The 21,326-nt window shown below is 43.4% G+C and overlaps 1 protein-coding gene across 1 annotated transcript in view; it reads left to right on the top strand.

Annotated features, from left to right (window-relative positions):
* The window catches only part of PTPN9 (protein tyrosine phosphatase non-receptor type 9), a 74,040-nt gene extending 61,371 nt beyond the window's left edge, over window positions 1-12,669 (top strand). Inside the window, exons 9-13 of the mRNA XM_055418112.2 lie at window positions 4,103-4,169; window positions 9,317-9,395; window positions 10,596-10,746; window positions 11,167-11,374; window positions 12,189-12,669. Coding sequence (XP_055274087.1) covers window positions 4,103-4,169; window positions 9,317-9,395; window positions 10,596-10,746; window positions 11,167-11,374; window positions 12,189-12,403 — 720 coding nt within the window. The 3' untranslated portion in view covers window positions 12,404-12,669. The remainder of the gene's footprint in view (window positions 1-4,102; window positions 4,170-9,316; window positions 9,396-10,595; window positions 10,747-11,166; window positions 11,375-12,188) is intronic.
* Window positions 12,670-21,326: the final 8,657 nt, after the last annotated feature.

Here is a 21,326-nt window from a genome sequence, read left to right as displayed (position 1 = left end):
CTCTATAGCATAATCATTTACTTCTTTTTAAAGTCTTCTTTAGTATGACTTGATTACAGCGACATCCAAAACTTAGAATTTTGAAGTCAGCAATTAAATAGGTGTTATATTTCTTCTTTTTTCCTTCTGATATAACAGTTCTGTCTGGTGACCTCTATACATATCAAAAAACAGCATTGATTGAGGTTCCTGTTCACAGTAAAAGAGTTTAAATAGTGTCCCTTAATATAACACACAGTATAAGGACTTGTTATATACCTCCTCTTTTTTCTGGAGGATAATTCTTAGGAAAATCATTGCCTTATATTTGGGCATATATGATATATGCGTCAGGACCGTGGGATCATGGTTTTAATCTCCTTGACCCTACTGTTTCAATTCATAAACTGAATTCTTAACCCTGTCTAGGATCCTTACAGAGGGTTTTCCTGCAGTGGTATTAGCTGAGAGTCTGCCTGATTGAAGGCAACTTCATCAGTATTACTGAGTTTTGTCTTAGTTGAATTGAGGCTCTAGAGTCAGAGATGTATCTGTCTGAATGTATTTGAATGTTTCTGTCTTATTGACTGCTCTGTCTCCAAGACCTTGAACAGTGCCTGTCATGTATCAGACATTCAGTGAATTATTTGTGAGTGAATGAGTGAACCCCAGTGTACCAGGAGACTATTCCAGTCATTGTGTAATTAATCTGAAGATCATCACTTGAGTTAATACTCCCTCTCCATACTACAAATATTGGCAGAGGCTTTTTTCCACAGTAAGTGGAGGATTCAGGTTTGTTAGTGAATTGTTTAGCAGATTTATATATACCTGGAATTATGTTTCTATTGAACCTGGCCCATAACACAATGTGTGTGCTGCTTTGGTTCTTCCTGCTGTTTCAGTTTTCCCCCAAGTCTGCACTTTATCTCTGAGGTCATTTTCAGTTTTTAATATCTAACGATTCTTCTGAAATTGCTGGTTTTAATTCCCAGTGCTCTCGGAGACAAGGATGCTAAAAACTGGTATCCTTAGTTATAAAGAAATAAGTCTCCTTTAAAGAAGTGCCATTTCTTTTCAAAGCATGAAGGTAACTCCAAGAGTGATAGCTTATGTATTACTTACACAATAGTGTCAATTGACATGTACCAGCTAAATCATTTGTACTTTTCTATGCCTTCTCACATGGGCCCTTTAGGGTCCCACCTGAGTGTGCCAGGCAGAACAGAGGATGGGCTTTTGCTGACTGTGGGTGAGGCCTGGATTAAGAAGCCTGGTTGGGGTGAGTGAGACTTTTAGCTTGCTGGGTCCACTGCATATGTTCCATTAGTTTAGTGACAGTGTCCAAATCAGGGTAGAGCACTAGTATTAATAGTATGAGGTCACTACCAGTTGCTGTGAGAGAAGAAAAGAGCAGGAAACTTGACTAAATAAGCAGTGGGAGGATAAGTTGGTAGACTGACTATCTAATGGACATGCATCCAAATAACATGGGTTTGACCGTGAAATGGAGATGTTTTCTTTTTGTGGTTGAGCCATGCAGCTTGCATGATCTTAGTTCCCTAATCAGGGATTGAACCCGGCTCACATCAAAGAAAGCCCTAGGTCCTAATTACTGGACCACCCAGGGAATTCCTCAGAGATGTTTTCTGAGGGTGGCTGTGGGAGTACTGACAGTTCAGACTGTCCTCCAAGTGTTGGAACCAGTGGCGGTTGATGGGGAGTTGTTTTGATCTCTCTAGACTGGAGTGGAGTATGAGTTTTCCCTAGTTTCCTGTTGAAACATCTTTACTTTTGCCCTGTAACCCTTCATGTCCTCTAATATCCATCCATCCTAGCTGCTAGATACTCTCAACTAATTATGTTGTGACTTGAGGTTGTAGCTGCATCCGTTTGGCTTTTTTTATCAGCTTGGACTAAATAGTGTTGACAGAGATCTTGTGAGGAGGTAGAATAAAAACAATAAAAATTTAAGCCTATTTAATTTCCCTGATGGCTAATGACATAAATAGAGGACATTGGAGATGGGAGAAGGCCCGCAGAAGAGAGTGCATCACGAGCTCTTCATTGAGATTCTTCTGAAGGTGTGTGGCTTTTGCTTTGTGTTAATTTAGGCAGTAACAGAGCCTGGGTGTTTGGCCCATGCTGTTGATGGTCCTCGGTGTGAAGTGTAACTTTCTTCCTTCTCCAGACACACACTTTGCCTTTTGTGTGTCGCCACATGGACAGGATGTTCCTGCTCAGGTTGCTTGGCTTGCCTCCCTTCTGGGTTTGGTTCTGAGCTGCAGTGCTGTGTTCCTAAGGGACTTTTTTTTTTTTTTAATAGCGGCTTTACTGAGATATAATACACACACCATACGGTTCACTCTTTTAAAATGTACAAGTCATTGGTTTTTAATATGTTCTCAGAGTTGTGCAACTATTGCCACAATCAACTTTAGAACATTTTCATCACCTAAAAAAGAAACTCACCTTGGCAGTCACTCCCCATTTCCCCCAAGCAGATCTACTCTTTGTGTACTCTTTGTGCCTTTTGTGAGCATTTCACATAGAATCATACAAAATATGACCCTTTATGTCTGGTTTCTCTCACTTAGCACGTTTTCAAGGTTCATTCATATTGTAGTATGTATCAGTATTTCTTTTTTATTGCTGAATAGTATTCCATTGTGTGTGTGTGTGTGTGTGTGTGTACACATTTTTAAAAATATTTATTTATTCATTTGTTTGTTTTTGGTTGTGCTGGGTCTTTGTTGCTGTGCTCAGACTTTCTCTAGTTTCAGCAAGCAGGGGCTACTCTGTAGTTGCAGTGCACAGGCTTCTCATTGCAGTGGTTTCTCTTGTTGTGGAGCATGGGCTCAGTAGTTGTGGCACATGGGCTTAGTTGTCCCATGGCATGTGGGAGCTTTTCAGACCAGGCATCGAACCCATGGTCCCCTACATTGGCAGGTGAATTCTTAGCACTGTACCACCGGGGAAATCCCTACACCACATTTTATTTATCCATTCCATTATCTGATACACAATTGAGTTGTTTCTATTTTTTGGCTACTATGAATGATGCTGCTGTGAATATTTGTATATGAGTTTTTTTATGTAGATCTATGTTTTCATTTCCCTAGGGATTAGAACTGCCAGGTCATATGGTAGCTCTGTATTTAACCTTTTGAGGAAATGTCAGACTGTTTTCTAAAGTGACTGCACCATTTTATATTACCACTAGTGATGTATGAGGATTCCAGTTTCTTCACATCTTTGCCAGTATTTGTTATTATCTTTTACCTGTAGCCATTCTAGTGGGTGAGAAGTGTTATCTCATTGTGGATTTGATTTGCATTTCTCTGATGACTAATGATGTTGAGCAACTTTTCAGATACACATTGTCCATTTGTATATTCTCTTGAAGAAATGGCTATTCTGATTTGTTGCCCATTTTAAAATTGAGTTGTCTTTTTACTGTTTATTTGTGAGAATTCTTTATATAGTCTAACTACAAATCCCTTATAAAATGTGTGCATTCTGTGGGTTGTTTTTTCACTTTCTTGATGGTGTCCTTTGAAGCACACATGTTTTTTGTTTTACTGTAGTTCGATTTATCTGTTTTTTTTCTTTTGTTGCTTGTGCTTTTGATGTCATATCTAAGGAGGCTTTGCCTAACCCAGGGTCACAAACATTTATTACTATGTTTTCTTCTAAGAGTTTTATAGTTTTAGCTTTTACATTAGGTCTGTAATCCATTTGGAGTTAGGTTTTTTGTTTTGTTTTTTTTTTTTTTTGGCTGTTCTGTGTGGCCTGCAGAACCTTAATTCCTTGACCAAGGATTGAACCAAGCCCACGGCAGTGAAAGCTCACAGTTCTAACCGCTGGACTGCCAAGGAATTCCCTGGAGTTAGGTTTTTGTGTATGATGTGAGAAAAGGGTAGGCTTGATTTTTCTACATGTGGATATCCAGTTGTTGCAGTAACATTTGTGCAGGTGAGGTTTTGAATTAGCCCTTTCACTTCTTCACTGCCTGACAAGAAGATAAAATCCATACCTTGAATTTTATTTACCTAGTGCATCATTTTCATACCCAGTTGGTGTATTCCACACAACTGCAATGATATTTCCTTTTTATCATTAGACAGATTACATCAATGCCAGTTTCATGGATGGCTACAAGCAGAAGAATGCTTACATTGGTACACAAGGTAAGTTAGTCTGCCATTCACAAATTGATTTTATATCATCTACCTGTGATTGTTTGTACCAGGGGATAGCATAATTTTTAAAGGAAATGTTAACTTGAGGTGATGTTGCAGCCTTTAGATCTTGTGAAAGTGAAAGTTGCTCAGTCGTGTCCAACTCTTTGCGACCCCATGGACTATACAGTCCATGGAATTCTCTAGGCAAGAATACTGGAGTTGGTAGCCTTTCCCTTCTCTAGATCTTGGTCTTTCATAAAGATTGAGGGTTCTTGAAGAAGGCAGATGAGAGGTATAGAGTTTCTTTATCAAATGTGCCTAGAAACTCACTGCATAGAGATAAACTAGAGATTTGAACACACAACATTACTACAAGTTTTTGGATTGAGTCTTAGTGTTGCAGACCCAGGGGAATGGACATCAGAATTGACTGGCTAGTGAGATTGTCTTTATGTCGAGTAGGACATAAAGGAATGGCAGTGGACTTCCCAGAGATTGCATTCAGCCTGTGAATGGGTGTTGCTGGCTTAAGAGACTTTTGCTGGTCTGTGTACCATTACAGTGGAGAAGGCAATGGCAAGCCACTCCAGTACTCTTGCCTAGAAAATCCCATGGATGGAGGAGCCTGGTAGGCTGCAGTCCATGGGGTCGCTATGGGTCGGACACGACTGAGTGACTTCACTTTCACTTTTCACTTTCACACATTGGAGAAGGAAATGGCAACCCACTCCAGTGTTCTTGCCTGGAGAATCCCAGGGATGGGGGAGCCTGGTGGGCTTCCGTCTATGGGGTCACACAGAGTCAGACACGGCTGAAGTGACTTAGCAGCAGCAGTACCATTAAAGAGTACACCAGCAGCCTCTAACATGGTTAGTCTTTTCTAAGTCTGACAGTGAAGTATTGGGCTCTAGGAGGACTTCAGATGGAGTTTCTATTAATGCTCTTGTGGGCCCTAGTACTACTTCTGACTTGTTCTCTGCCATTTCAAGAATACCAGGTTTCCTTCAAAGAGGGTGGTAAGAAATCATAACATAGGAGGATAAGAAAGGCCATCATATGGATTTAAGGGCCTTTGACCATTGTGGAGTATGGCCAGCAAGAGATCTGGCTGGTACCTCCTTAACCAAGTGATCACACTTAGTATTACCAATAATGGAGAAACAGATATATGCCTCCTATTCTGATACAATGAGAACTATACAATGTAACCTTTGTTGTATGTTGCCAGTTTTTAAGTGAATCAGTGGGATCATGAGAAACAAACCTGAGAAATCCAAATTGTGGAACATGCTGGAGAACTGGCTTAGGTTCTTTCAAGTTAATGCCATGGGAGGCGGGGTGGAGGGAGGGATTAAAGGAGACTAAAGACACATTGATAACCAAAGGCAGTGTGTCATCCATAACTCAATTTGGAAAAATAATTTTTAAGGACAAAATATTGGCACAGTTGGAGACTATGTATTAGATAGTATTATTGTATTAATGTGTAATTGCTGCAGTGTGATAATGATATTGTTCTATGGAGAATGTTCTTCTAAATACGTGTTCAGGTATTTAGGAGTGAAATGTCATAATGTCTGAAACATATTTTTAAATAGTAAAAAAGAAAATATGTGTTGTGTATATATAGAGAAGGCTTTGTAAAATAATAGCTAAAAATGATAGCCTTCAAGCTAAAGAACATATGCATACATTGTGCTGTGGGTTTTTTTTTTTTTCCTGACTTTCTGTAGGTTTCAAATTTTTCAAAATAGAAATTGAGGGAGAAGAAAAAGGAAAAGGGTCTTCGGATTTTTGGTACATTGTTAATTGGTCTGATGGTCACAGGCTTATTTTTCCTTAGAGGGGACTACTACCTCCAGAAAGCATCCTTTAAGACCTTAGGAAGAAATAAGAGAACTATCAGGAAAGATTTTTGGCAGGTATAGAATAGGATGTGATCTGCCTGAGAGTAAGGAGATATCTTTGTTGAGGAGGATGTCTGTGGCATCGGTGGGCTTCTGGAGGGTAATGATTGGCTCTAGGGGTCTCAGAGTGCTCCTTTCTCTGGTTTAGACAGCAAATGCACTTCCTAGAGTTGTTAGTTATACAGGAATTGGATCCTTTAGGCAGGCTCTGAAGGCCCTGTCCGGGAGAGGAAACTCATCCAGAAGTATGAGAGAGATTTCTTGAGTTAAGCACTGATCACTTAGAAGGCATCAGCACGGTTAGGACTGGAAAATGGGTTGGTTTGATTTATCTGGTTAACCTTCTTGGCTATATTCTGTATTCTGATTTTTATTCATAATAGTTCTGTTATTTATGAAAGTATCTATTTTAAATATATTAGATATATAATTGCCATCTAATTATTATAGAGACTCTGCAAGGAAGGTTTATAAATCCATGAACAAACTGAAGCTCATAAAGGTTAAGTGACCTTGGATCACACAGCTAGTAAGTGGCAGAGCCAGGATTTGAGCACATGTCTGCTTGATTCAAACAGTCAAGCCAGGTTAGTGGATTGTTTCACCCACGTCTGCATAAACTGCTGACTTTGTTTCTTTAGAGACGTCTACTGTCAAAGAATCTAATCTGGGGAAGCATAACTTGCCCTTCTAAATCTCTCTCTGATGCTTCTGAGGAAATTATGACCCTTCTCTGTCCAGCCTGAGTCTTGAGTGGTATTGTCAGGTGCTCTGTGTGGCAACACTAGCTTTGCCAGTGGTTTGAATGTGGAAAATAAAGTCTATGAGAGCTACTGTGATGCAGAATGGTGAGGTGCGAACAAGGCTAAGAGTCAGAGGTAGGGAAAGGGTGTTTTTATTATCTTCTTGGCACGCATGCTTTAGTAATGCCATGTCCATTGTGGAAAAGGAAGATGAAAATCACTCATAACCCTGAGACTCGGAGAAAGTGCTGGCATTTTGCAGCATCTCCTTCTAAACCTCATTCTGTGCATACAAACAGATGTGGACATATAAAATACCTAACAAAACAGATATTTGCTGTACATTATTTCTTTTTTCTTTTGATGGTTATCTTGGGAATACCTTTCCATAGCAAAATACAGATCTTACAGTATCACCTTTATGGACTGCTAAAATTTGGGGTATGCCATAATTTAACATCCTCTCTTGTTAGACATTTAGCTTGTTTTCAAGACTTCGCATGCTTCTGGCAGTGTCCCCTTCTGCATAGAGGCAATTCTAGTATCATAAAATATTAGTGCTTCCTAAAAGACTTTAGCAAAAATGGCAGCGAAATTAGCAAACTTCCAGGACGAAAGCAACCCGTGGCACTGCCCTGCTTCCCTGAAATCAAAGGCAGAAAAGGCACTGGAAAAGTATAAGGAATTATCCTGAGCCATTACTCACTTGATTGAAAGGGAGTTATCGGCTCACGAGCACCTTCAAAGTTCCTGCTGAGTGCCCAGCCCTGTACAGGTTCTAACTCTAAAAGGATAAGTTGATGACATGGCCCTTGCCCTCAGCACCATGTTTGGCTGAGATATGACTGCTTCTCACAAAGTAAAATGCCTGATGTAAGACCATGTACATCAAATGGTTAAGCTGTTTTGATCCAGCTGTGCCATCGAGAACTGAGAGGAGAGGGAGCCCTACAAAGAATGTGGTGTTAAAAGAAAGATTTAGGGAAGAGGCAGTACTTGAATGGAGAAGGACATGGCAACCCACTCCAGTATTCTTGCCTGGAGAATCCCATGGACAGAGGAGCCTGGCGGGCTACAGTCCATAGGGTCGCACAGAGTCAGACACGACTGAAGCGACTTAGTGTGTATGCATGCAGCACTTGAAAATGGGTGGCATGGTGATCATTTTGCAGTGTATAGGAATATTGAATCAGCATCTTGTGCACTGGAAGCTAACATAGTGTTGTAGGCCAATTATACTTCAAAACAAACAAACTCATAGGAAAAGAGATATTTGTGGTTACAGGGGCAGGGGTTGGGGGAGGGGGAGATTGGATGAAGACAGTCAGAAGGTACAAATTCAGTATTGGCTGAGTAAGTACTGGGGATGCAGTGTGGAGTGTGATAAATATAATTAACACGGTTGTGTGTTATACCTAAAAGTTAAAATAAAACCTGAGTTCTCATGATGAGGAAAAAAATGTTTTTTTTTTTTTCTCTTTAAATTTTGTATCTGTATGAAATGATGGGTGTTCAATAAACTTTCCTTGGTAATCATGTCATGATATACTTAAGTCAAATCATTATGCTTCCTATACCTTAAACTTACACAGTGCTGCATACTGACTATATCTCAAAAAAACTAGAAGGGGGAAGAAAAAATGGGTAGAACATCAGTGGCTGTAGAGGTGAAACAGAGAGCATGAACAAAGGAATAAAGGCAGAAATGAGCATGTGTGTCTATATTGTGATGAAGCAAAACTGGCAGAGATATCCAGAATAGACTGGAAGAGAAATTCCTGTTGAGAAAAGTAAACCAAAATAATATTATAGGAACTTAGAAAAAAATATGATGTAGTCTTTGTGACAGTGAATTTCGGTAGGAAGACAAAAAGATAAAAATCAAAAAATTCCAAAGGCAAAAATAATCTAGGACTTAGTTGCTACTTCTGGGAGATGAAAGAAATGAGTGAGTCAGAGTTGGAATTTCCAGCTTTTTGAAACTGAATGATTTAAGAATGCAGTACTGTTAACAGAGTTGAGAAAGTATAGTGAGAAAGCTAACTTGGAAGGACACTGGATTGCAGACGTGCAGGGCCTGAGGATATCCATGATGGCACATGGAAGGGGAATGGTTAGGTAGGCAGCTGGTGATTATAAGACTTAGATGGGGTGAAAACAGCTGGAGACATGTACACAGTTGACACTGTCAGGTTGGATGTGGTAGCTGAGACCCTGACGATGAGGCTGTAAGAGGCTATATAACAGTGCTTCTTAAATGGTAGCCTACCTACAGCTTTATCTGGGAATTTTGTTTAAATGCAGAGTGTGCATTTCTGACACTCTCCCATATGATGCTGGTACTGCTTGCCCAAGCCCCACCCTGAATAGCAGGGATATAGTCAAAAAGGCAGGGAGCCAGCATATGTGCTTTGGAGTTAGTGTCTGGGAAAAAACAGAAGAGCCTGAGGAGGAAAGAAGTGCTTGCCAGGGTTATGTTCCTTGTTTTGTTCTTCCATTGTAGGCCCTTTGGAGAATACCTACCGAGATTTCTGGCTTATGGTATGGGAGCAAAAAGTCTTGGTGATTGTCATGACCACCCGGTGAGTTCATCCCTTTCCTACCGATTGCCCTTCTTTTCTACTTACCCCTCAACCCCCAAGCATGGGTGATTATAGAGGGGAGTTTAGCTCTTAGAAACAGGAAGGGTTAGGAAAGCCATGGCAAAGAGTTTGAGATGTCTTAGCTTTTTCCTCAGCTGACCCAGGGCTAACAGAGCCAGGGTATGGTGGAGATTGGTAGATCTAACTTGTCAGAGCTTTAATCCTTGGCTCTGGTGACCTTGTGTGAGGTACAGCCTATCCTTAGGTCCTGGCCTTAGCTACTTACTAGAGGAAGCACTGGGAAACATGTGGGGCAGGCCACTTCTAGCCTCCTTTCTACTTATAAAGGTCAGCTGTCTTCCTGGCTTCGGAATTACCAGTTCCCCATAGTTCTCCTTTCCCTGCTACTTTGGACCAGTTTTCTTCTGGTTTGTATTTGCACCTAGAGGAGAACTTAGCAAAAGGAGATGTAAAACGTAATAGGTCTGCAGGAAGCTCTTGATGAAAGGAATAGTTTTGAAATTTTGTTGTACATATCTGCCAAAATTCAGGAACTACTATTTCATTAGTATCATTATTATTATGATAATTATAACCCATTTTGGATGAGGAGAAAAAAATTCATGAGAATGTTTGCTTGGATCCCTTCCTCATGGCACTGTTACAAGCCACCTTTGACTTGGAGAGGAGGTAGTAGAGGAAGTGCCCCCTTGGGGTACTTTGGAGCCACTGAAGAGTAGTGAGGGCGGACTTTAGGCCTTTACATAAACCTTCTGTGGCATCCCTGGAACCATGTCTTTCCCAGTCCTCTATCAGCCAAGGGCTCTCACTGGGGAACAAATGAACAGTAACCGAGGTACAGGGCAGAGTTCAGTCTGGCCCACCATATTTTCTCTACTGTCTTTCTTTGTCCATCCAGTATTTATATGTGGTATGTGCGGAGTACCAAGAGGTATCAGGAAAGGGACCAGATGGATGTAACTGGTGCTCAGTAAATGTTTGCTTAATGGGTACATGTGGAAAATTTAGCTGTTGTCTAGAAAGAAAGTTTTCTTTTTCTGCCAAGAAGCAAGGGGATAAATAGAGACAGAAGCAGTGCAAGAGATGACATTTCTGCCTAGGGGTACAGCAGGTTCACAGGTGAGCAAGGTTACTGCTGTGGAGAAGGATGGAGGCTTATTTTTCTCTCTGTGTCTTCAGCTTTGAGGAGGGTGGCAGGAGAAAGTGTGGCCAATACTGGCCTTTAGAGAAAGACTCTCGGATCCGATTTGGCTTCCTCACCGTGACCAATCTAGGCGTGGAGAATATGACCCATTATAAGAAAACAACACTAGAAATTCACAACATAGAGGTAAATTTTATTTTCTCACTCTCTTGAAACTGGGGGAAAACCTTTACTATAAAGAAAATTTTCAAAGGGAATAGGCAGGATTCCAGAGAGCTTAGAAGTGGCTTCCATCCTTCTGGAAGCAGGATTAGGATATTCAACTCAGAGCCAAAATAGCCATATTGTCTCAGCACATAGTGGCATTACTTAGGAATGAAACTTTTTATAACATAAGAAATCTGGATCATTTAATATAGGAATTCTGCCCTCTCCAGACAGTTAATCTTCCCTTTGGGTTTGCAGAGAAGCAATTGTGGAGAAAGTTGAGAGTGTTAGCAACCTTGATGGTGGGAACTCCAGAGGGCTAAGAATCTGGAAGAGCCAAAGGTAGTCAGGGGCACAGAGCAATGACCTCATTAACTTTTGCTTCTTTTTCTGTCCAAGGAACGGCAGAAACGCCAGGTGACCCACTTTCAGTTCCTGAGCTGGCCAGATTATGGTGTCCCTTCCTCGGCAGCTTCCCTCATTGATTTCTTGAGAGCCGTCAGAAACCAGCAGAGGTTGGCCGTCAGCAGCATGGGAGCACGCACCAAAGGGCAATGCCCTGAGCCACCCATTGTGGTCCATTGCAGTGCGGGCATTGGCCGGACAGGTAATACACTGGATGCAGCTCTTGGAGCATCCAAAGGTGCTAAGGGTGGGGGAGGAATAACAAAGCTCTTAGTTGCCAGAATGTGAGTCTTTGATCCATTGGTGGTGAATTGCCATGAAAAAAATTCCTCTTTAATGTCCTTTTAGTATCCCTGGTGCTAGGTGTACTGGCCAGAATGTAGTTCATGAGCCAGGTCCTCTAGGGGTTGCTGCTTTATACATCCCATCAACATGATTATCTTCTGATCCCTTCACAGTCGCCTGGGTGTCCCAGAGAGCTGATCTGGGCTGTTGCTCTCTTCCCACCCCCCTGCCCGGGGACATCCCCACCCTGGGCCATGCTCTCCATTCTGGAACCAGTTAGCAGCTTTTGCCTTAAGGGGATGAAGATTGCAGGGACTGATGGCTTCTAGCTCAGAGGTTCCTTTGGGAGAAAGTCAGGAAGAATAGGTTTATGTTAGGTCTCTGTGGAGAGGTTGTAGAGTCTGAAAATTGGGGCCCAGATGTGGAAGCAGGGCAGGTGTGGGAGTGCTGTCATTCTCTGTGTCTGGGATTGAAGTAGAAGTCCTGCTTCCCACCTACTCATCCTATTACCCTCAGAGATGCCCTGGGAGACAAGAGGCCTTCTCATTTTTCTGGCCTTCAGCACTCCCTGTGACTCCTCCTTGAGTTTTCTCAGGCCTAAGGCCAACTGGCCACCTGCCATGAGGCACCTTGCCACTGAATTCATTCATCCAGTCCTGCCTGGGTTATTTGGTAGAGGGAGGAAAAGAGGAGAGGTAGATCAGGTGTGACCACTTCCTTCCTTCCTTCAGGTACCTTCTGCTCACTGGACATCTGCCTGGCACAGCTGGAGGAGCTTGGCACCCTTAATGTGTTCCAGACAGTGTCCCGCATGAGGACCCAGAGGGCCTTCAGCATCCAGACCCCTGAGCAGTACTATTTCTGCTACAAGGCAATCCTGGAGTTTGCAGAGAGGGAGGGCATGGTGCCCCCCAGCCACAACCTCCTGGCCATGGAGGGTCAGTAACTGTCCCACGAGCCTCCTGTCTGCTGGCCAGCCTTCCTTAAACTATCCTGGACACCGCTGAGCCTATAGGTTGCCATCAGTTACGCTGAAGCCATGGACCAACCTCTTTCTGTGTCTCCCGGCGCACGCGTGCACGCAAGGCAGCCTTTCCCTTTGGCTAGATAGATGTGGTAAAATTGCCACTAGAAAGGGCCAGCAGCAATGTGTTCTTAATTCCTAGCACCTGCTATCGAACTGTGCCTTATTAAAACCAAATTGTGGCTATCGATATTTGCCAGGGGCCCCGAGGTAAGTGGGGAAGGAACCTCCCTCCCCCCTTTCCCAATGCCATTCTCCTTCTCAAGATCTCTTTCCATTCCTTCCCTTTGCTAGGATTTGATGGGGAGGTTTGGTGAGCATCCACCTCCTTCCCAGAGAGCTTGACCAAGTTACATATTCTAGAGAATGTCCCGAGTGCCAAGCACGTTTATACCTAGGGCGTGTATTCCAGTCTTTTCTGTCATTCTGTGTGTGTGCGTGTGTGTATGTGCACTTATGTGTATGAGTCCATATGTACGTGTGTATATAATATATATTGTATGTGATAATATGGTCGTATTCTATAAATACATATACACAGAGATACTCCTTTGTAGAAGTTCCTGGGGCTTCTTGTTGCAGTTCAGGACTCTTTGCTTCTTGGTTCTACTGTTTATCCTGGACTAGCTGGGGTTGGGGGATCATGTCTCCTGTTGTCAGACCACAGAGTGGTGGAAGAGGACACACACATCCACTCTCCGTGCTCCTGCCACAGGCCCTCATCCTTACATAATGACTTCTCTCTCTCCAGGATGCTGCCTGTTGGAACCAGGAGTACTGGTTTGTGGTGACACTGGTTTTAATTCAACGTGGATTGCCCTTATCTAATGAATTTTCTCCGTTTACTTTGCCAATTTTGGGAGTAGACCTCCACTGTGATTCCAGACCGTCTGTCCCCTCTCCCTCTTCCTCAGGGATTGGGATCTGGGCAGAGATGAATTCACTGAGCAGCGAGAGCCAAAAGCAATCGGTACGAAGTCTTAGAAGGAAAGAGAGGGAGCCCAGGTGTGAGAGAAAGGAAACTCCATACTCTGAGGCTCCCTCCCTGAAAGATTGAGCTGGGGCCCCTTTCTCTCTTGCTGGAAGGTTCTTTTTCTTATGCAGCTTGTCTCTGTCCACTCAGATGCCCATCTCTTTCCTGCCTACTAGCCTGCCAGACCCTGGAGCTCAAGCTTGGTGGGTTCTGTGTCAATAAAAAGCTTAACCCTTGTCTGGGTGAAGCAGTCTCCTACACTGTTTTTCCCCCTATTCACCCTACCTGTCTCTGTCTGCTCCCGGCCTAACAAGCCCTATATGCCAGGGATGGAGCCAAGAGTCCCCAGCATTCCACATTCCCAAGAAAACCCCAGAAGCCCCTAAAATTTTTCCCCCATCACAGATGAGGTTGGCAGCTGATCAGACCTCAATAATTTTATACTGTAATAAGCTCTTTGAATGTATATATTCTTATTTTTACAATCTTTTCATTTTGTATTTAACGTCAATGGACTGAGTCAGATTCAGAAAATAATTGTAATGTGCATATTCAATATCTTACAGTGATACAGTTTTGTATTTACATATAAATATACCGACATGATCAAATCCTTTTAGCTTCATCAATTTAGTAGCAGTCTGGGACTGGGAAGGTGAGGAGGGGCTCTAGGAGCTGGTCTGGGAGGGACGGGGAGGCAGGGAGCAACCCAAGGCTTAGAGCCTTTCCGTTCTGAGAGCCGTCCACCTTGCCCCAGGCCGTGGCCCAGCTCTGGGCAGACAAGGGGAACCAGCACCAGTGGACCGCTTGCCACGTTCCAATCTCCACGCTTGGTGCTTTCCGCCCCCCCATACTTCATTTAAACCTCACAACAGTCCAGTGAGATATTATTCTCCCTCCCTCCTGTTTCTGTGTTGATGAGGAAGGTAAAGTACCGAGGGTTACAGAGGGTGTTACAGTGAAGGTAAGGCTTATTAGCAGGTCCAGCTCTAGAACTGGAGCTCCAGTTGGTTTGATCACAAAGCCTTTGACCTCTTTACAGCATGTTTTGTCTTTGGAAATTAGTTTTAAAATGTTCTTTTCAAAGTATGAACAGTTCTTAGGTTCCAGCTAGTTGACGTTGAGCCCCATGATATATGTGGAAGACTAGAAGGGTTTCTGAAATCTGGTGACTGATTCTCCCAGATAGGACCTCCTGTTGTAGGTCCTCAAGTTTGCAGCATATCAGAGGGGTCATTCTCTCAGGGATACCCCATACATTTGGATATACTGGTACTTCTGTGGGAAGATCTTGAGTCATTTGCATCTCTCTCTTATAGCAGAACTAGAAGCTTTGTCCATGTAGGACCACTCCCCATGCAGTGTAGTTACTTCCTGTCGACCAGTGATGCCTGCCCAGTTGGAGCCTTTCTGGCCTGGGGTGTTCTTAATAACCGTGACGGCAGCAGACATTTACTGGTTAACCCTGTTCCAGGTACTTTTCAGAGTGCTTTCTAGGTATTATCTTATGCACTCTCAAACCAAACTTTTGAGGTTGGTATTGACAGAAGAGAAAAACTGAGACACAGGAAAATTAATCTGCCACAGGAAGAACTCAGACCTTTAAGGTTCCATCTCCTTATCTTCCAACAAAATTTCCTTGAGTTTCTTACCTTAATCAAGAGCTGAAGTATACAGCAAAAATTATGCCAAACCTTTCTTTGGATGCAGGCAAGCATTATAGGTAAAGAGAGACACGTGAAATCTCGGGAATCAGTGGTTGGGGTTTGGTGAAATATGTAGGAAACAGAATTAATGATAAAAGATTTGGAGGAGGTAGCCTTGAACTATCACTTCTTTGAAGAGACTGTAGCCCAATAGCTGTGTAAACTCAGAAGTTATGCTCGAGTTCTTCATTGCACATCTAAGGATTGGTGAGGTTATCACTTAACGAGGGCTCCATAAAAATGCAGTTTCCTGGGTCCTACACAATAGGTGGTTGAGTGAGTGGCAGGATGAGCAAGCTTGTTGAACTACTGTTCATGCCCCTGACATAAATCTGAGAGAAAAGGATCAATGGCTTTCCCCTGCTATAGTCTACTTGTAGCCCTTTACCTGTGAGATAATACTCAGTGTGAGCCTACCTGTGTTAGGTGTACAAGGAGATAAAGAAAGGGGAAGACACGGGAAGAGCCCTGAATCTGTCCAGAAGTCAAGGCTGTCACATAGGAGATTTGGTGAACAAAGCCAGAGAACCCACAATCAAATGCTGGATTGCACAGTTGAGAAAATACGATGAAGAAAGTGTTTAAAGGAGAGAGAGTATTGTACATAATTCAGACTTTTGCTGGAATGAGGATTCCTGAGGTGAAGGGTACCCCAGCATCCTCAGCACAGAAGGTTCACCTTTGTCATGTGCAGGTAAATGACAGAATGTGACTGGTTCTTATGAGACTGGACTACTTAGCATCATGCCTTGAGGAAGATGGGGCTCCTGTCTTCTGATCTTCCTATCTCTAGAGAACCAGACACATACGGAAACTCTCACAAGTCAGACCACTGCAGGGAGGTGGGCCAGGAATATGGCCAGGTGGAAACTTCTTCCTAGAGTAACTCAGCTCTTCGGTAGTTCTGAGGTCTCACCACTAAACTCAAGGCAGGTCGTAGCTTTTATTAAAAAAAAAGGTGCTGTATTAAATGATCCTACTACAGGCCCTCCAACACTAACGGTCTGGTTCTTTACTGGACAGTGCAAAATACCTGTAGAGGAACCATCAGATCCTTCTCTATTGGGTCAGCTGCCACTTGGAATCCCCAGTTTTAGTTTATTTTCAAAGTCTCCTCTTTCAAGGTGCATCCACCTTCCTATAATCTCTCAGTTCCCTTCCCAAGGGGGCCAACCTGTAGACCTTTAAGGCTTTTGTGTTATTACATGTGGGACAGACTGGGTGACTCAGAGCTGAGCTACCAGAGCTTCCAACCAAGGTCTTAGGTTTGTCTCCAGCCTTGGTTACTACCAAGACTACTATCTGCACACCATCATTAACTTACCAAGGACAGGAGCTAAAAGATCCACCAGTTTGGGAATCAGATTTAGTCTTGGGAGATACCCACTCTACAGTTACCATCACACAGACAGTTGTGAATATCAAGTGTTTTAAGACTGCACTGCTTTTAACTGACCACGGAGAAAACAGCTCCACAAATAGAAATCTAGCACTCTCAGAAACCTGTTGCAGTGTTTAGCCTTCTTTTACCTCTCACCATAGCTTTCATAAGATCTGTTTAAGCTAAGTCTGGTGTTCTGCAGTCTTAAATACTCTCATTTTTTTTCTGGCTAAACCCAACATGGACAAAGCTAACTAAACCAGAAACCTAGAGTGTGTTGGGTGGAAGGGGGAGCCATTGATCCCTTCTCAACAACTTAGGGTAATAATATGCTCCTCCTAACTTGGTAATATGTTCCTGATAGTTTTGGGGACTAAGATGAAGGTGAACGTAGGAAAGCAAGACAGTGAGCTGTATAGAGAAAGTAGTAAAAAAAAAGACACAGCACGCTCTTCCCCACTAGGCTCACTTCTATCCTTCCCCTCGCATCAGAACCTGGTTCTTTTCTAAGCTAATGTATCAATAGTTGTCTTAGCCTCGCGACTGGCCAGATACATAGCTGAGTCCAGCTTGCCCATTTCATCCTGTGAAGTCTGTTGTACTTCCTTGACCTTTAACGATACCTATTCTATGGCCAGCAACAAGTAGACTACAGAGTAGGGTGTTCAGAGCAGATGCTAGTCTGGAGATAGCAATTGGTGACTTAGTTTAGATAGAAGCTAGGAGTCTTGGAAGTGGGTGAGAACAAAGAACAATGAGGAAAGGAAGGCAAGAAGAGAGGTGAGACCCTTGGGAGCCACCGATATTTAGGGGAGGATGGGGAAAGAAAAGCCTGGGAAAGATTCTGATTACCAGGCAGAGGTAACCAAGGACAAGACCAGGCTGTCTTCTCACACACTGGTGAGAGATGGGGAATGGCTGGGATGAATGACCAGGATTCAGAAACGGAACTTCACTAGTGATCCTGAGGTGGGAGGTGACAAGGAGACATGAGTGGGAAGTGAAGGAATAGTGCTTGGGCTCCACTTCAACCAACACAAGCCCCAATTTTTACATATTAGACCTCTGAGAAAGATTTCATTTAAACAAAGGAAACTGCTACCTTAAAAAAAAATCATCAACAGCAAATACGCCAAAGCAAACAGTTTGAAAGCATAAAGTAGAGTAAACTGAACATGTTGTTACATCTTTTTTCTAGATTTGGGCTAAAGTGACCTAGAGGGGTAAACAATGCCAAGCAAGGGCAAGACATTTCAAGGCACTGAATAGCTGTCTTAAAACCCAGTTTAAAATTTCCAAGCTTTCAAAGTCACCTAGAAAGCAAAACATGGCATTGTTCAGTCGCTAAATCACATCCAACTTTTGCGACCCCATGAACTGCAGCACATCAGGCTTCCCTGTCCTTCACTATCTCCCTAAGTTTGCTCAAACTCATGTCCATTGAGTCAGGGATGCTCAAAATATGGCATATGTACAACCATATAAGCCATCTGGCTGCCAGAGAAATGCAGTTTCTAATTTATACAGTGGAATTTTGGGGTCCTTTAAGCCTATCCTGGTCTCCTCTCAAACTGGAACACCAGGGACTTTGAATGGCCAGGAAGAGGGAGTGTTGACAAAATAAAGGAAAAAAGGATCTGACAACCTTTGAGTGCTAGGCATACTTTATTTTTAATCTCACAATAACCCACTGCAGTAGGTATTCTTAGTTTGGTGGTGTTTAGTTGCTAAATTGTGTTGGACTCATTGTGACTCAATGGACTGTAGCCTGCCAGGCTCCTCCGTCCATGGGATTTCCCAGGCAAGAACACTCAAGTGGGTTGCTGTTTCCATTTCCAGGGGATCTTCCCAACCCAGGAAGGGATGGAACCCGAGTCTCCTGCATTGCAGGTGGATTCCTTACCACTGAGCATCAGGGAAGCCCTATTCTTTATTTACAGATAAGGAAATTGAAAAGATTAATGACTTGCTAAAGACAGCCCAGCTAGGAAGTGGCTAAACTGGAATTCTGACCAATACCTTAAGCTTTTCCCCTTAAACCTATCAGAAGCTTTGGGTTGGGAGTGGGAAGCAAGCCTTAGATGCCCCTCACCTGGATATTCCCAAACTGCCAATGGTCTTTAGCTGGCAGAAATTGTGTCAGCAGGGCCCCAGCACTGACATCTTTTTGGCAGAGTTACTAAAGTGCAGACCCTAAATATCTCTCAATCACCACCTACCATAAGCACCCTAAAAACTGATTGAGGGTGTGTGTGTGTGATGCCTAGGGGGCAGGGTGTCAGAAAATGTGACAGTTTTGAGTCTATGTGTTGTGAATTGAGGATGCATGTATGTGATTGGGAGACAAATTGCTTCTTTGGAGAAATTTTTTTTGAAAAGGGCCAGAAATCATTTGAAACTGGCACAAGTTGCTCTTGAAGTCAGGAAGGAAAGGAGTGTGGGACAAGAGGGGAAGCTGTTTTTCTCAGAAGTCCCACCTTGAATCACAGGTCCTGTGTATGTCTAGAAACAGCACAACAGTGGTGGAATGGACAAAGCTCAGGCAGACTCGGTTTGGCAGCTTGGTTTGGGCAAGTCATTCTAATACTGTGAGCCTCAGTTTGCTCAACTACAAATACAATTCAACACAAAAGAGGACCCCTGGGAATCAGAACCTGGCTTCCCCCTGTGACTTCTCCAAGGAAGGCCTTCACACAGATTCATTCATTCTTTTGTTCTCACTGATAATCAGAGTAGGGGTGAGGTGGGGGTGGATGCAACTCTTGGTGAAGCTGGAGGGCCAGTGTCTACAAATCAAACTTACTAATTTCCCAGAGTCTGGGAGTGGCTGTGCTCTGCAGGAATCAATGTACTGAGCCAGAAACAATCACAGGACCTCTTCCAAGGGGCCCCCTTGCCTGACTGCTGGGGACACTGGGGGCTCAGGGGTGAATTAGAGTTACTGTCCTTGAGGAACTCAGTCTAGGGGGTGTTCAAGAGGGGATTCCCATCAGGGTGGTGCACTTAGGAGGGTAAGGAGTGTCAGTGAAGTCTGGTTCTCTGAGCAGGAGTAACTGTCCTCGTTTGCAAATGCTCCATAAGCAACTTCATTTACAGTACACCCACTGTAGTCGAGGCTTACAGTCAGATGCTTGGGCCTTTGGCCTCCACAGAAGTTCCGAACCTCACTAGGTATATTAAATCATGTTTTTATTATCACATGTGATCTACATAATGGTATGGACTGCTCTGTGGACTTCTTGTACAGGACAGGAGGCTGAACCACAGGAAATAAGAAGACCAAGTGGAAACCACGGGGCTCAACTTCCAGACGAATGTTCTTTCTGCTCTATTACTCTCCCTTATCTTACATTCACACAGTATCTGTTATGCTTTCATTTAGGGCAGAGCATCTTGGGAAATAAAGCCCAAATCTGAGATAGGGCTCCAAACATCATGAGATCTCTGTTCTGATATAGAAAAACTTGGTCTTAGGTCTAAGGGTCTCCCAGGCTGAGAATGTACTTCAGCCTCCATGAATGAACAATCTTCACCTCCTGGTTTTTCCTTCTTTACTCCCTTTCCTTCAATAATTCCAACCAAGCTGCCACCCAGATTCTAGTCCCTACACCTGAGATGACCTACTTCCCTTCCCAAATCAGTGTTTCTTCCCACCTGCTCTCCTTAGTAGCAAACTTCCCTCCCCATTAGCGTCCCCCCACCCCCATGGACTCTGAGGGAGGGAAGCGTCCTTACAGACTATCTTTCTACTCCAATCTTTCACCCCTATTTTTGCAGAAGAAAAACAGGCCCAGAGGGAGGAAGGGACTTGCTAAATCACTGGCCATGCTACCCAGATTGCCGAACCACTAGCCTCAAGCTCTTCTACCTCTTCACACACCAGCCACTGACAACTCCTTCCCCTCCATAACCCACAATGATCAGTCACCCCGTCCTCTTGAGTCTTTTTCAAACACATCTCCCCATTTTTATTCCTGCTTACCACATTGCCACTGCCCTAGTCAAGGCTTCCTTACACCTCACCTGAATTGTTGGGACAGCCTAACTGGCAGCAGGCTACCCTATTCTGCCACAGGATTTAAAGGCCCTTCGCATTCTGACACCCCACCTCATCCACACTAGCTTCCTTTCACTGGTCTTTCTTGCTCATTCACTGTGTAACCTGACCCCAGGGTCAGCTGTGTTGAGCACAGGTATGTGGGGTAGCCTCACCATTCCCTCGCCAAAAAAAAAAAAAAAATTACAGATGATCCAGGGAGGCATCTGAGTCAGAATTTTGACTTTAGAGCTGCTGAAAGTAGGAAGGGTTTCTGGATTGGGGGACCAGGAGAGAGACAAGAAACATCTTGGCTCCCTCCACCTACCCCTCCCACCAGAAGATGTACCTCTGTAGTCTTCAAACCCGTCATTATAACAGGCTTTCTGCCTCACCTTGCTGCTTGTAGGCACCCTTCTTTCAACCCACCCTCAGAATTCATCTAGCTGCTGGGATGTTGAGCATCTTAAATGGTAGTTCTGGGCCTGTGGTCCTGTGACCCAGCATGCTGCTTGTACATTCTGAAGTGGAAGAATTTTAACAAGATAGAAAAGTCTTCTGCTCTTTGACTCCATCTTTCCAACTCTGGTTTTCATTACTATAGCCACACTTGAAGCTTTTAATACTGCTTTGCATTTATCATTTTGTGTGCTTTGCTGAAAATGAGTTAGTTGCCCCTCCGTTTCTGCCTGAGTGCCACCTCCTCCGTGAAGGCTTCACCCAGTTTTCCTCAGCTAGAATAATCTCCC

This window comes from Moschus berezovskii, chromosome 21 (assembly GCF_049115385.1).
Source record: "Moschus berezovskii isolate FMDL1 chromosome 21, NW_MosBer_1.0, whole genome shotgun sequence".
Taxonomy (NCBI): Eukaryota; Metazoa; Chordata; class Mammalia; order Artiodactyla; family Moschidae; genus Moschus; species Moschus berezovskii.
This window is presented reverse-complemented; position numbering and strand designations above follow the sequence as displayed.